Consider the following 13100-nt stretch of genomic DNA (forward strand, 5'->3'; position numbering starts at 1 on the left):
TCCCCTCCTTTTCCCTTTTCTCCATATTCTTAGGCTATAATTGGGTTATAGCTTTCATATGAAAGCTATAAATTAGTTTCAAAGTAGGGCTGAGTACATTGGATACTTTTTCTTCCATTCTTCAGATACTTTGCTAAGAAGTATATGTTCCAGCTCCATCCATGTAAACATGAAAGAGGTAAAGTCTCCATCTTTTTTTAGGGCTGCATAATATTCCATGGTGTACATATACCACAATTTATTAATCTATTCATGGGTCGATGCACACTTGGGCTTCTTCCATGATTTAGCAATTATGAACTGGGCTGCAATAAATATTCTGGTACAAATATCTTTGTTATAATGTGATTTTTGGTCTTCTGGGTATATACCTATTAGAGGAATTATAGGATCGAATGGCAGGTCTTTTTTTAGCTCTCGAAGTGTTCTCAAAACATCTTTCCAAAAGGAACATATTAGTTTGCATTCCCACCAGCAGTGCAGAAGTGTTTCCTTTTCTCCACATCCACGCCAAAATCTCTGGTCTTGGGTTTTTGTGATATGGGCTAATCTTACTGGAGTTAGATGATATCTCAAAGTAGTTTTGATTTGCATTTCCCTCATAATTAAGGATAATGAGCATTTTTTTCATATGTCTGTAGGCTGTGCATCAGTCTTCTTCAGCTTAAGATGATATCACTTGTCCTTTTCTTGCAAATACATTTGAGATCTTTGGAGATCACTTAGGGATTTAAAAATAGACCTTCCATTCAATCCTTCGATTCCTCTACTAGGTACATATCTGGAAGACCAACAATGACTTTATAACAAATATATTTGCACCAGAATGTTTATTGCAGCCCAATTCATATTCATGAAGAAGCCCAAGTGCCCATCGACCCATGAATGGATTAATAAATTGTGGTACATGTACACCATTGAATATTATGCAAACTTAAAAAAAGATGGAGACTTTTCATTCATATAAACCTCTTTCATGTTTACATGGATGGAGCTGGACCATATTCTTCTTAGCAAAGTATCTCAAGAATGGAAGAAAAAGTATCAAATGTACTCAGCTCTACTATGAAACTAATCTATACCTTTCATATGAAAGCTATAACCCAACTATAGCCCAAGAAGAGGGGGAGGGAAGAGAGGGAGGATGGCTGGAGGGAAGGTGATTGGTGGGAACACACCTACGGTGCATTTTACAAGGTTACATGTTAAATTTAGTAAGTGTAGAGTATAAAAGTCTTAACAGAATAACTAAGAAAATGCGGTGAAGGCTATTTTAACAGGTTTGATGAAAACATTTCAAATTGTATATAAAACCAGCACATTGTACCCCATGACTGCATTAATGTACACAGCTATGATTTAATTAAAACAAACAAACAAAAAAACAAAACAAAACTGAAAGACAGCTTATCTGAATGCCAGAAAGTGTGTCCTATTAGAAAGAGTGTGTCCATAATATTCAATTCTGGACATCAGCTATGTTTTCACTCCCTTCTATGAAAACATGATTTCTATTATCAATAAAGATTCAGTCCTAGTGATCAGATAGCAGCCAAATATAAAGCCCATGTCAATGACAAAAAAAAGAAAATTCCCATCTTATTTATGAATGTAGCTGACAGCTGAAAAAATGTATTCCAATATAGAAGTAAGCAGAACTCCAGTTACGTCAAGAAAGATTCATGTTGAACAGCAGGGAGCTGAAGCTTGGATGATGTGTGCTCTCCCTGTGTGGTGATGACCATGGATGCTGGAGGAGCAGATATGAAGAGGTGCTGAGCCACAGTCAGATACCCTGGGACTCGGGTCACAGGGGAATTGCCAGGAGCTGAGTCTGGTGAGACCTTGGCCCCACCCCTCAGTATCTCAGGCCCTTGTAGGTACTGGTCTATCTGGGGTTCCAGCACCTGCCTCTCTCAAGGTCTCTGCCAGCGGACATCAGCGTGAACACTGTGGCAGGAAGAGCAGTGAAACTGATTTGCATGAAGAGCCTCCTCCTGCTAATTGTTCTGGGGAGGCATGAAAAGGACCCAAGGACACCAATTTTCAGCTGAGGAGTCTGGGGACGTTGAACCTTTGTGAGTGTCTTCACCATGGCCTGGACAACGCTCCTTCTTGGGCTGCTCGCCTACAGCTCAGGTCAGGGGAAGGGACTCTGTATTCCTGGGAGGCCACAGAAAGTAGTGACTCAGAGTGACCCTCATCGCCATAGCAATAACTGTGTCTCTCCTGTGGGTTTCAGGGGCTGATTCTCAGACTGTGGTGATCCAGGAACCGTCACTATCAGTGTCTCCAGGAGGGACAATCACGCTCACCTGTGGCCTTAGCTCTGGGTCAGTCTCTACGGGATATTACCCAGGCTGGTACCAGCAGGCACCAGGCCAGTCTCCACGAACGCTTATCTACAACACGAACAACCGCCCCTCTGGAGTCCCTGGTCGCTTCTCGGGCTCCATTGCTGGGAACAAAGCCGCCCTCACCATCACGGGGGCCCAGGCTGAGGACGAGAGCGATTATTACTGTTCACTGTACGTGGGTGGTGGCATTTCCACAGTGACTTAAACCCACGGGGAAGTGCAACAAAAACACCTGCTGCCTACAGCGCCTGAGCCCTCCCCAGCAGAAGAGAAGTGCGTTGGTGGGAAAGGCAGACCCCACAGCCTCAGCGTCTCCCTGCCCCTTCTCCTACCCAGGGGTCACTGCCATGTGCCTCCTCCAGTCTGTCCCAGGGTATATCCACCTCCCCAGTGTGACTCCTCCAAGACGAGCTCCCTCTTTCCCTCTGCATGGGGTACTAGGGAAGGGGCTGTGCTCCAAATACATAAACCCACAGTGAGACCCAAACACCCAAACAGCCAACACGACCAGCAAGCCTCTTCTTATTCAAGGAGCATGAACAGACACATCCTCAGTGATTTCACTATGGACACCAGGGAATATTTGATGTAGTATTGAGAGGACATAATCAGCTGGGAGTTTGTTACAAATGCGACTCCTCAGCCTACACCAGGGCTTCTCAACCAGTGGGTCGCTTAAGACCATCCTACATATCAGATATTTACCTTATGAAGGTCATTGCTACTGGCCGTCATAACAGTAGCAAAATTACAGTTATGTAACAGCAACAAAAGTAATTTTATGGTTGGGGGTCGCCACAACATGAGGAACTGTATTAAAGGTTTGAGGCATTAGGAAGCCTGAGAACCACTGTGCTGGAGACTGTCCAGGGATCAGCATTAACTGGGCGGCTCCCCCAGGTCTCTGCTCGATCTGCAGACACGGGGCCCACGTTCTGCTTCCTGGTGATGATGTGAGAGTCGTGTCATAGGTGTGACCAAACCCTTCTTCTTCCTGCTGCCCCCAGAGACCAGGGAACTGTTAGGTTTCCCAGTTTATGCTTTTCAACTGAAAAGAAAAAAGCGAGATGTGAAAATAAGAAGATGTGAAACCTATGATTATAAGTTTTGTTTTTATGACTGAAAGATGTTTGCCTTTGCCTCGCTTATTACCTCCCTTTATGTAGTTTCTGAAAGGCACAGTCTCTGCAGTTGTGATAAAAGAGAACGCAAGCCAAATGCTCGTAGCTCAGTGATATTATCAAGGAGCTATAGATACCGACAGGAAATGAGATGAGACCCCATTCCTGAGTGATGGGGTCTCAAAAGAAAGAATGAGGAAAGAGAAATAAATCTCAAAATTGTTAGTGATCCCGAGAAAGCAGCAGGCAGCTGCGGAAGAACTCCTCCTCTAAGAGAAGAACACACGTTACACTGAGCAGAACAACCTGGAAAAGCCAAAGGAAAACAGACTCTGTAACTAACAACAGGACCTGGGTTCTAACATCTGTAGCCATAACTATGTAGCTGATGTTGAACTGAAGGGAAAAAAGGTATAAAAGAGCCTGGAAATAAACTGTTCCTCAGAACTCAGCATTTCATGCCTTGAGGCACCTGAGTTGTCTCCAGCAATTAAAGGTTCCCTCCTCTATACTCTTGCTGTAGGTGTCTGTTTTAATTCGCCCTTTTCCTGAACACTGGAACAGGCAGAAGCCTCTGTCAGGACCCTCTGGCGTCTGGTCACAGACACGCTGGATCTAGACATGGGCAGCAGGGGGCACTGTGGGGCCGTCACCGAGGGCTCTCTGGGGCTCAGCTGGGAAGCCAGACACCTGCTCCCTGGCTCTGCTCAGAGCTCACTGGAGTCAGCAGCTGGGTCCTCTCTGACCCCCTGGGAGCCTCAAGATAGACCCACCCCTTCCAGAAATGAAACCCAGCCATTGGGGCTGCACACAGGCCCAGGGAGGGTTGGGCTGGGCAGGGCAAGAGCAGCACATTTGCATGCAGGGCCCCTCTCTCTCCTCTGGGGCTGGCGTGGGGATAAGAGAGACCTGCAGTGTGTCTGCCTCAGCAGAGCTCTGGGGTGTCTGCACCATGGCCTGGACCCCACTCCTCCTCCTCAGCCTCCTCCTTCACTGCACAGGTCAGGATTTGTCCTTAGCACCCTGACCACCCAGCCCACTTCCCATACCCATGGCAGGAATGTCCTTCTTTCCTGTCCTTCTTCTAGATCATAATAGGTGTCTGTGTTTCCAGAGTCCCTCTCCCAGCCTGTGCTGACTCAGCCGCCCTCTGCATCTGCCTCCCTGGGAGCCTCAGTCAAGCTCACCTGCACCCTGAGCAGTGAGCTCAGTGGCTCCACCATTGCATGGCACCAGCAGCAGCCAGGGAAGGCCCCTCGGTACTTGATGTATGTTACCAGTTCTGGAAGCTCCAGCAATGGGGACGGGATCCCTGACCGCTTCTCAGGCTCGGGCTCTGGGGCTGACCGCTACTTAACCATCTCCAACCTCCAGTCTGAGGACGAGGCTGATTATTACTGTCAGAGCTGGGACAGCAGTGGTATTCCTCACAGTGACACAGGCAGATGAGGAAGTGGGACAGAAACCTCAGCTTTCTCTGGAGCTTTCTCTGTGGCAATTTTCAAATTTCTAAATATGCTCCAATGTACAAATTTTACTTGGGAGCACCTTTGATGTTTCTACTCTCCATTTCTCTCCAAATGTTTCTGAAGTCTCAGGAAAACCAAAAGCAAAACCCAAAGCCCCCTGATGACACTGAAATGTTGCCTGTTTATCCGCATGTGCTGAATCCGGTGCTTGTGGGGCTGGCCTTGTTAAGGAAACATAAAAAATTAGCCTCTCCTGTCTCACATCTTAGTTCTCAGGGACCATCTCAGCAGGTGGACAGTCCTACAGCATGGACTGTGTCCTTCCAGTTGTCACAGCAGAGACCTCCCCTTTCCTCCCAGTCACCTGTGCTCAGGGCTGCCTGAGGCTCCCTATGTCCCGGGGACCAGGCAGGGGGATGTGAAATGCAGCTGAGGACACGGGTCAGGGAGGAATGCCAGGCACACAGCTGGCCTGGCTCACTCATGGGTTCCTGCAGCTGTAGTTGTCACATCAGGATAGAGGGTAGGTGTGGGGATAGCTCTGGGACTGAGGCCAGAAACCTCCTTGTAGGAAGTGAGTGTGGGAAAGTGAGTCTCCTCTCCCACTGGGAAATGCTGAGCCTGCTCCAGGGGAGTTGGGGGAATGCTGGTCCCATGAATGTGACTTTCCTACAGCTGATCCCACTCAGGAACACGGGGCCCCCATGGATGAGTTTCCCTGAGACCGCAGGCACTGACTTTTGTCCTCCCCTCTCCTGCCTCACTGGAGATTTTTAACAGTCTAGGCTGTGATTGTGGGTCTGTGGGACATCAGGGAGCAGAAACCCCCCAACTTGTGCCTGTGTCACTCTCCCTGTGGTCAGGGCTAGGCAGTCCCTGGATGGAAACGCATTTGCATGAGCAGCCCCTCCTGTGCTGTGGGGAGAAAGGGGGCCTGGGGCAGCCCAGCCCCACTGTGGGGACCAGGGCTGTGTCCGCCATGGCCTGGGCTCCTGTCCTCCTCATGATCCTCTCTCACTGCTCAGGTACAACAGGCCTCAGAGGCCAAAAGCAGCTCCTAGCCTGCTTCTCATCTTCTGACAAAGATTCCTTACAAACTTGATACTTAATTCCTTCCACAGTAAGTGCTGTTTGCAGGTTCCCTCTCCCAGCCTGTGCTGACTCAGTCACCCTCCCTCTCTGTATCCCTGGGAGCATCAGCCAGACTCACCTGCACCCTAGCAGTGGCGCCAGTGTGGGTAGCTGTAGTGTATCCTGCCCCAGAAGAAGCCAAGGAGCCCTCCCTGGTACTTCCTGTACTAACACTCAAGTAAAGACCGGGGTCCCCAGCCCCTTCTCTGGATCCTGGCCTTAGCCGATGCCGGGATCCTGCACATCTCTGGGCTGCAGGCTGAGGACGAGGCTGACTATTACTGTGCCACATGGCAGGACAGTACTACTCGCGGTGACACAGGCAGATGGGGGAGTGGGACAAGAAGCCCACCCTCCTCAGGGTGTCTTGTTCTATGATAATTTTCCAATTTGAATCTTTCTCTCTTACACATGAACTCTACTCGGAAGCACGTTCTGGTGTAAAATGCTTTTACTGTGAATTTCTGTACATTGTTGCTTTTCTCAAGAAAACCGAAAAGAACAAGAAACAAAAAGCTCATGAGGACAGTAAAATGTGGCCTGTTTATCTAAGTGAGGTGAATTGGGCCTAATGAGAAGGCTTTGTTTTTTTTTTAAAGACAGACATCAGCCTTTCCCAGCTGAAATCATGATCAGAGCAGGTGGACAGTCCCCTGCAGATTGGCTGAGGGTCACTGTGTCCTAAGCATGGGACTTAAAGATGGAAAATACTGCATGAGAACGCAGGCCTGGGAGCAACTCCAGGCACAGAGCTGGCCTGGGTTCCTGCAGCTTCAGCTGTCACATCAGGATAGAGGGTGGGTGTGGGGACAGCTCTGGGCCTAAGGCAGCCAATCCATTTTAGGAAAGTGAGAGGGGGAAGGGAATGCTCTACCTCTGATGGGAAATCTGGGCCTGCTCCAGGGGAGTTGGGGGAAGTAGGTCCCGTGAATGTGACTTTCCTACAGCTGATCCCACTGAGGAACATGGGGACCCCACGGGTGGTCTCCCTGCCCACAGGCACTGACTGTATCCTCTCCTCTCCTGCTCCTCTGAAGCTTCTCGACAGTCCAATCTGTGATGTGGGGTCTGTGGGACATCAGGCAGCAGAAACCCCCAACCTGTATTTGTGTCACTCCCCTTGTGGAGCCTGTGATGTGCCCGGGTCGCCAGGTCCCTTCTCCTACACAGGGAGCTGCACAAAGTCTGGTGATCGCCATGAAGACTGGTACCAAGGCGTTTAGAAGGACACCCTGAGTTTGGGACCAGGACAGGAGTGATGGGCCTTCCGGGGTGTCAGCTTCATCATCCTCTGTCAACATGTCCTCGCGACACCCCTGGGCTCCAGGCCGAGGGTCAGGCTGATCATCACTGTCACAGCTGAATAACCCAATTCCAACCAGAGCTCCCATCTATGGGGGAGTGAGACAAGGACCTGCCCTCCATGTCCCCATCAAATCCATCTCTCCTCTGTCCCCACGGTGACCAACACCTGCTCAGGTTGTGGCTTCTGCTGTCACCTGTACTCCCGGAAGTTCTGATGCTCTTAACTCGGCTCACTGAGAGTCCCCTTCTCTCACTGGCTTCCCAGTGGGAACAGCACACTTGTCTCCAGAGGCGTAACATTCCCCCCATGAGTGAGGACATGCATGACGTGGGGCAGAAGTCCAGCTTGTGTGACACCAGGCACACAGGTCCCCTCTGCCCAGCACTTTAGATGCCCACTGCACCTGGCCAGACTTTGTAGATTATTCCCTGAGCTCTGTAACCTTAGAGAACCTGGGAGCTCTTTCTCCTGAGATCCCCCGAGGAGTTGCTGACTCCCAGACATGGGATGAGCCTCCCAGTAAGGAGATGGCTCAGGGACCCACCATTGTGTATGTGTGTCTCTTACCTTATGGAGCTTGCGATGTCCCCGGATCCTCAGGTCCTAATCACCTTCCCCACCCTAATCACATAAACCATATTTTCCCTTATGATTCTTGGTTGGGGTATGCTGGAATGTATCCTAGTTCTCTGGGGACTCGAGAAAGCTGTCACCTGCTCAAGCAGCCTCTCCCAAGAGCCACCAGGGGAGCCACACTCTGCTCCTTCCTACCACCTGACGGGCTCCTGACCCTTGGGCTCTCCCGCCCCACATATTTTCCCAATCCCTCCAGGACCACTGGAGATTTGGGGCAGGGGGGACTTCTGGGAAGGGGGAGGAGAAGTTATTGTTTAAAGAAAACAAGGCTTTTGTCTGGGACAATGAAAAAGTTCTGGAAATGGATAATGGTGCTGGTTATACCACACTGTGATTGTATTAACACCACTGAATTATACATTTAAAAGTGATTAAGGGATATGGTGGCACAGACCAGCTTCTCAGCTACTCAGAAGGCCAAGGTGATTACTTGAGCCCAGAAATTTTAGAGCAGCCTAGGCATCGTAATGAGACTCTCACCTCATTAAGAAAAAAATGATTGAAACAGCAAATTTTACATTACGTATATTGTCAACGAAGTATATAAAATGTTATACTCACAAAATTCTCCTTTCTAGGCTGAACGCAGCAGCTCACGCCTGTAATCCTAGCGCTCTGGGAGGCCAAGGAGGGTGGATTGCCGGAGCTCACAGGTTCGAGACCAGCCTGAGCCACAGCGAGACCTCATCTCTAAAAACAGCCAGGCATTGTGGTGGGTGCCGGTAGTCCCAGCTACTTGGGAGGCTGAGGCAACAAGAGAATCACTTGAGCCCAAGAGTTTGAGGTTGCTGTGAACTGTGATGCTACAGCACTCTACAAGGGTGACAAGGTGAGAATCTGTCTCCAAAAAAAAAAAAACTCTAAACTTATATATTTGTCTCATTCTAACTCATTCTGATCAGAAAGAATACAGTGATTACTGATTGTCATTGAATAGTGTTCTCAAAATTCTCATTGATGCCTCAACCCCTGATGTCAATGTACTTGGTGTTGGGGCCTTACAGAAGGTAGTTATGAGTAAGCGAGGCCATAGGGACCGAGAGCCTTATAAGGAAGAAAAGAGGGAGAAAAGCTGGTGAGGACACAGTGAGAGGGACGTCATCTAGAAGCCAGGAGAAATCAAACCTATTGAGACTTCAGTCTTGTACTTCCAACCTCCACAACCGTGAGAATGTCGTTCTGGTGTTTAAGCCCCTCAGTGTGTGGCATTGATATGTTGTTACGCTAGACTCAGCGGACTAATTCACAGCTTTAGCACCCTAATGTAGTATTATTGTTACTACAAAACTAAACTCCAAAAATACATCTTCTTTTGTATTGAGGACTGAAATATAAATCCTCAACTGCTCTGGCAGACTAACGGACCCTGCTTTGGTTGAAAGACCCCCAAATCTGTAAGTTCCCAGACGTGATGAGGTGGGAGGTGGGGCACATTCCCTGTTTCCTCTCCCTCTTCCTCTTCCCCTTGTCAATCATTTCCTCAAAGGCAGCTTGGAAGAACAAAGGGCCAGACAACCCGCACTGGCCTCATCTGACCACCTGATGGTGCTCCCCATTTCCGGGTCTGGACATGACAGCTGCTGAGGTCTACAAAGCGCTGCTGCCTGGCCAGGGACTGCCAGTGGTGGGCCAGTGTTGACTGGTTTCCTGAGGATGCACAGAGAATGACTGTGACAACCGTCCCTAGTGACAACGCATTTAAATGTTACATGTCCACTCCCTGGGGTACACGGCATGTGTTTCCACGTTTCATGCCTGTGGACCTAAGGTCCATATCTGTGGGTCTGGGTCATGAACCTGCACAAGCTGCCCCCACTCCTGGTGAATGTGCACACCCAGCTGCCCCATTTAGCCTGTGCCCGCCTCTCCTCTGTTTCTCTGAAGCTCTGCTTTGGGTGTGGTGGGGGCTCACTTTCCACCCATGGGCTGTGATCCCCTCTGGATACAGAGCTGTCCTTCCTACATGTGCACAATTTGTGCCTGGCTCAGTCACAAATGGGGAAGCCTGCAGAGACGGTGATCTTTGCTCTGCTGTAGACTCCCACGGCTTCCTCTCTAAATTCTGGGCCTGTTCATACCCTATCCCCACCTGTCCTTCCCACCTGTCCTGCCCTGCAGACCAAGTTCACACCTCCGCCCCCTTCACACAACACAGACTCACTGTTCAGGATGGGTCAAGGACGCCTAGAGAAAGCAGGAACATGTGACAAGGCCTGACCCCTCCCAGCCAAAGTGATCATGTCCTCCAGCCACCACCAGGCAGTTTGGGCCTGGTGTCAGGATCATGAGCAGTGTTGGGAAATGGCCCCACAGGCCCTGTGTGGGAGCTGCCATTGCCCCAAAATCCTCCCTCATCTGGGAGGCTGCTTCTGTCCTCCTCCACCTCAGATGCTGTTTCTCATGCCCACTTTCAAAGTCCTCCACATGACGTTCACACTTTGGCCTGAACCCTCAGGACTCTCCCTTCTGAGCCAGGATGTGACCTTCCACATCTGTCACAGCAGTGATGGAAAGTTGGCCGAGGCTACAGCCAGTGCAACACCCCTAACCCCGACCGTGTCCCTGTGCAGCCCCCTGTCTTATCTCCATGGTCTCAGCCTGGAGAACAGATGGAGGCGTCTGCACAGCACAGAGCAGCGTGCTGGTGTGTGACACTCAGATGGACGAGGGCTGGGGACAGCCAGTCTGGGTTGTCTGAAAAGACTAGGCCTGGCTGAAGAAGACACATCTCCCCTGGGCCTACAGATGAGCTCCAGAGATTGGGAGGAAAAGATGAAATGTAGGCAGCGTGCTCCAACTTTGTTTATGCTCCGTTGTCCATTCCTTTTTTTATTTTTACTTTTTTCTTTTTTTTATTTTATTGTTAAATCATAGCTGTGTACATTAGTGCAATATTTTTACTCACACAACCTTTTTGTACAAGTGTGGAAAAACCACAGTAGGGAAATGTAAAGAAAATATATATCAGGATGAAAAGAAAATAAAAGACAGATGAGAATAGTGTAAATGTAACAGACATTTACTTTCAATGTAAATATTTTCATTGCAGCCACCTGGTTAGAAGGCTGCATTAATGAAGGAAATCTTACATTTGGGTAATACACCTGAAAAGAAGATAAAGCAAGTTATTTCTCATAACGTTCTTTTTTTTTGAGACAGAATCTCATTTTGTCACCCTCAGTAGAGGGACGTGGTTAACACAACTCCCAGCAACCTCACACTCTTGGGCTCAAGCGATTCTCTTGCCTCAGTCACCCGAGGCTGGGACTATAGGCACCTGCCACAGCACCCTGCTATTTTTTGGAGACAAGGTCTCACACTTGCTCGGGCTGGTCTCAAAACTGTCTCAGAACTTTCTAATTTCTCCATCCTCTCCCTTCCCAGGTGCAATTTCTACCTGGCATCTGTGGGTTAAACCACAGTAGCTGGGGAACCTCCGCTCCCTGCCCAAACTGCTGAGATGCCATGTGTCCCCTTGGGAGTACCCAGAGGCCCAGAGGGCAGACTCAACACCAGGTGGTGATTGTGGGGGGATGTGTCCTGCAGAGAACTGGGTAACAAAGGGCAGGGGTGGGGTCTCCTGCTTCCCCCCACTCCTCGAGGCCAAGTGTGTACCACTGGTGTGTGTTGAGAATGGTTGAAAAGCTCTCCAGTCTGAGGATGCAAGTGGAAGCAGATGCCTTGGACAAGCTCCATGGTAAAGTGACATAGTGATTATGTCCCACTGCAGGACACCAGAAGGGCAGAAGCCTGAGTCCTGAGGGTGAGTCAGCGTCTGGACAAGGCCAGGGGGTGAACTCTGTGAACCAGCAGGACTGACTCCAACCCTGACACCCGCCCTTGGAGCAGCACTGACTCCAACCCTGACACCCGCCCTTGTCAACACCAGCCTTGGCAGAGAGTGGATTTTCAGGGAGTGTGATGCCCTGCCCAGGCCTGTGCTGACGGGGTAGGAGGTTTGGGGTCCCGGCTCAGCTGAGGGCCTGAGGGACCCAGCACTGCAGTGTCTCCACCATGTCCTGGGCTTCTCTCTTCCTCACTCTCTGACAACCTTCATTCCCATGAGGGCTCCGTGCACACACCTCATGCTCTGTCAGGGACATCCTACCGCTCACTAGGGCTGCGCTAGTAGAGGTGACTAAACAGAGAAAACAAACAAAGAAAAACAAAGAAAATTCTGATGTGGAGAATTTGGCAACATCAACAGAAAAGCCAGAACTTAGCCCATGGAATTCTAGAGCAACAGCCATCACTCCATTCAACAGTGCATTCTGCAGTGGGTTTTGGCCTTGTAGAGACCAACTCCCTGACTTGGGACAGTCAACTGGCCATGTCGCTGGGCGTGCTCATTACTGGGTGGTTTCCGGGTTTCTGGGATGCCAGGAGAGCCTGAGATCCCAGCTCCTCCACTCTGCAGAATAAGAAAGAAAGGGAGGCCAGGACGCACTCAGGCCTCCACCTCCCCTAATTCCTTCTGATGACTTCCCTTCTGAGGTCTCTCAGGCACCAGTGTGACCTAGTGACAGAAGTAAAACCTCGGTCAGTGGCCAGGACAGAGCGGGAAGGTGAAGCCCGCAGCAGGGGGTCCCGGTCAGTGATGGTCTCACTTCGGACACTAGAGGACACTGCGGGCTGGGCCCCAGGAGAGCAGGAAGATCTCCTGGGAAATGGTCCTGCTGGCCCCGGTCCCATTAACACGCGGTCAGTGATGGGGGAAAACTCAGTAACTGTCTCCTGGCCAAGTTCCCAAGTGCCTCTTTGGGGGGTCATTTGCATGACAGCCTTGCCCCCGCCAAGCAGGGTGTTAGGAGTTATAATGAGAGTGTGGGGCTGACTCTGTGTGGAACAGTCCTGCACAGCTCAGCCCTGGGCCGTCTACACCGTGGCCTGGGCTCCTCTGCTGCTCACACTTCTGGCTCACTGCACAGGTCAGGGGGGACTTTATGGGCTGGGCATGGGGAAGGCGACTCTGAATCTTTATGCTACCATTTCTCCTGAACATTTGGTCTCTCACCTGTTTTCAGCAGCCACTTCCCAGGCTGTGGTGACTCAGGAAACTTGCCTGTCCACAAACCCTGGA

The 13100-nt window shown here is 50.0% G+C and overlaps 2 gene segments (V, D, J or C); both read left to right on the forward strand.

The window, feature by feature from the left end:
* Positions 1-13100, forward strand: part of LOC128584904 (probable non-functional immunoglobulin lambda variable 1-50) — a 685263-nt gene that overhangs the window by 182086 nt on the left and 490077 nt on the right.
* LOC128583441 (immunoglobulin lambda variable 8-61-like) lies at positions 1996-2562 on the forward strand. The segment is given in 2 exon segments: positions 1996-2139; positions 2243-2562. Coding segments are annotated over 2 exon segments (366 nt in total).

This window comes from Nycticebus coucang, chromosome 4 (genome assembly GCF_027406575.1).
Source record: "Nycticebus coucang isolate mNycCou1 chromosome 4, mNycCou1.pri, whole genome shotgun sequence".
In the NCBI taxonomy this organism is placed as follows: domain Eukaryota; kingdom Metazoa; phylum Chordata; class Mammalia; order Primates; family Lorisidae; genus Nycticebus; species Nycticebus coucang.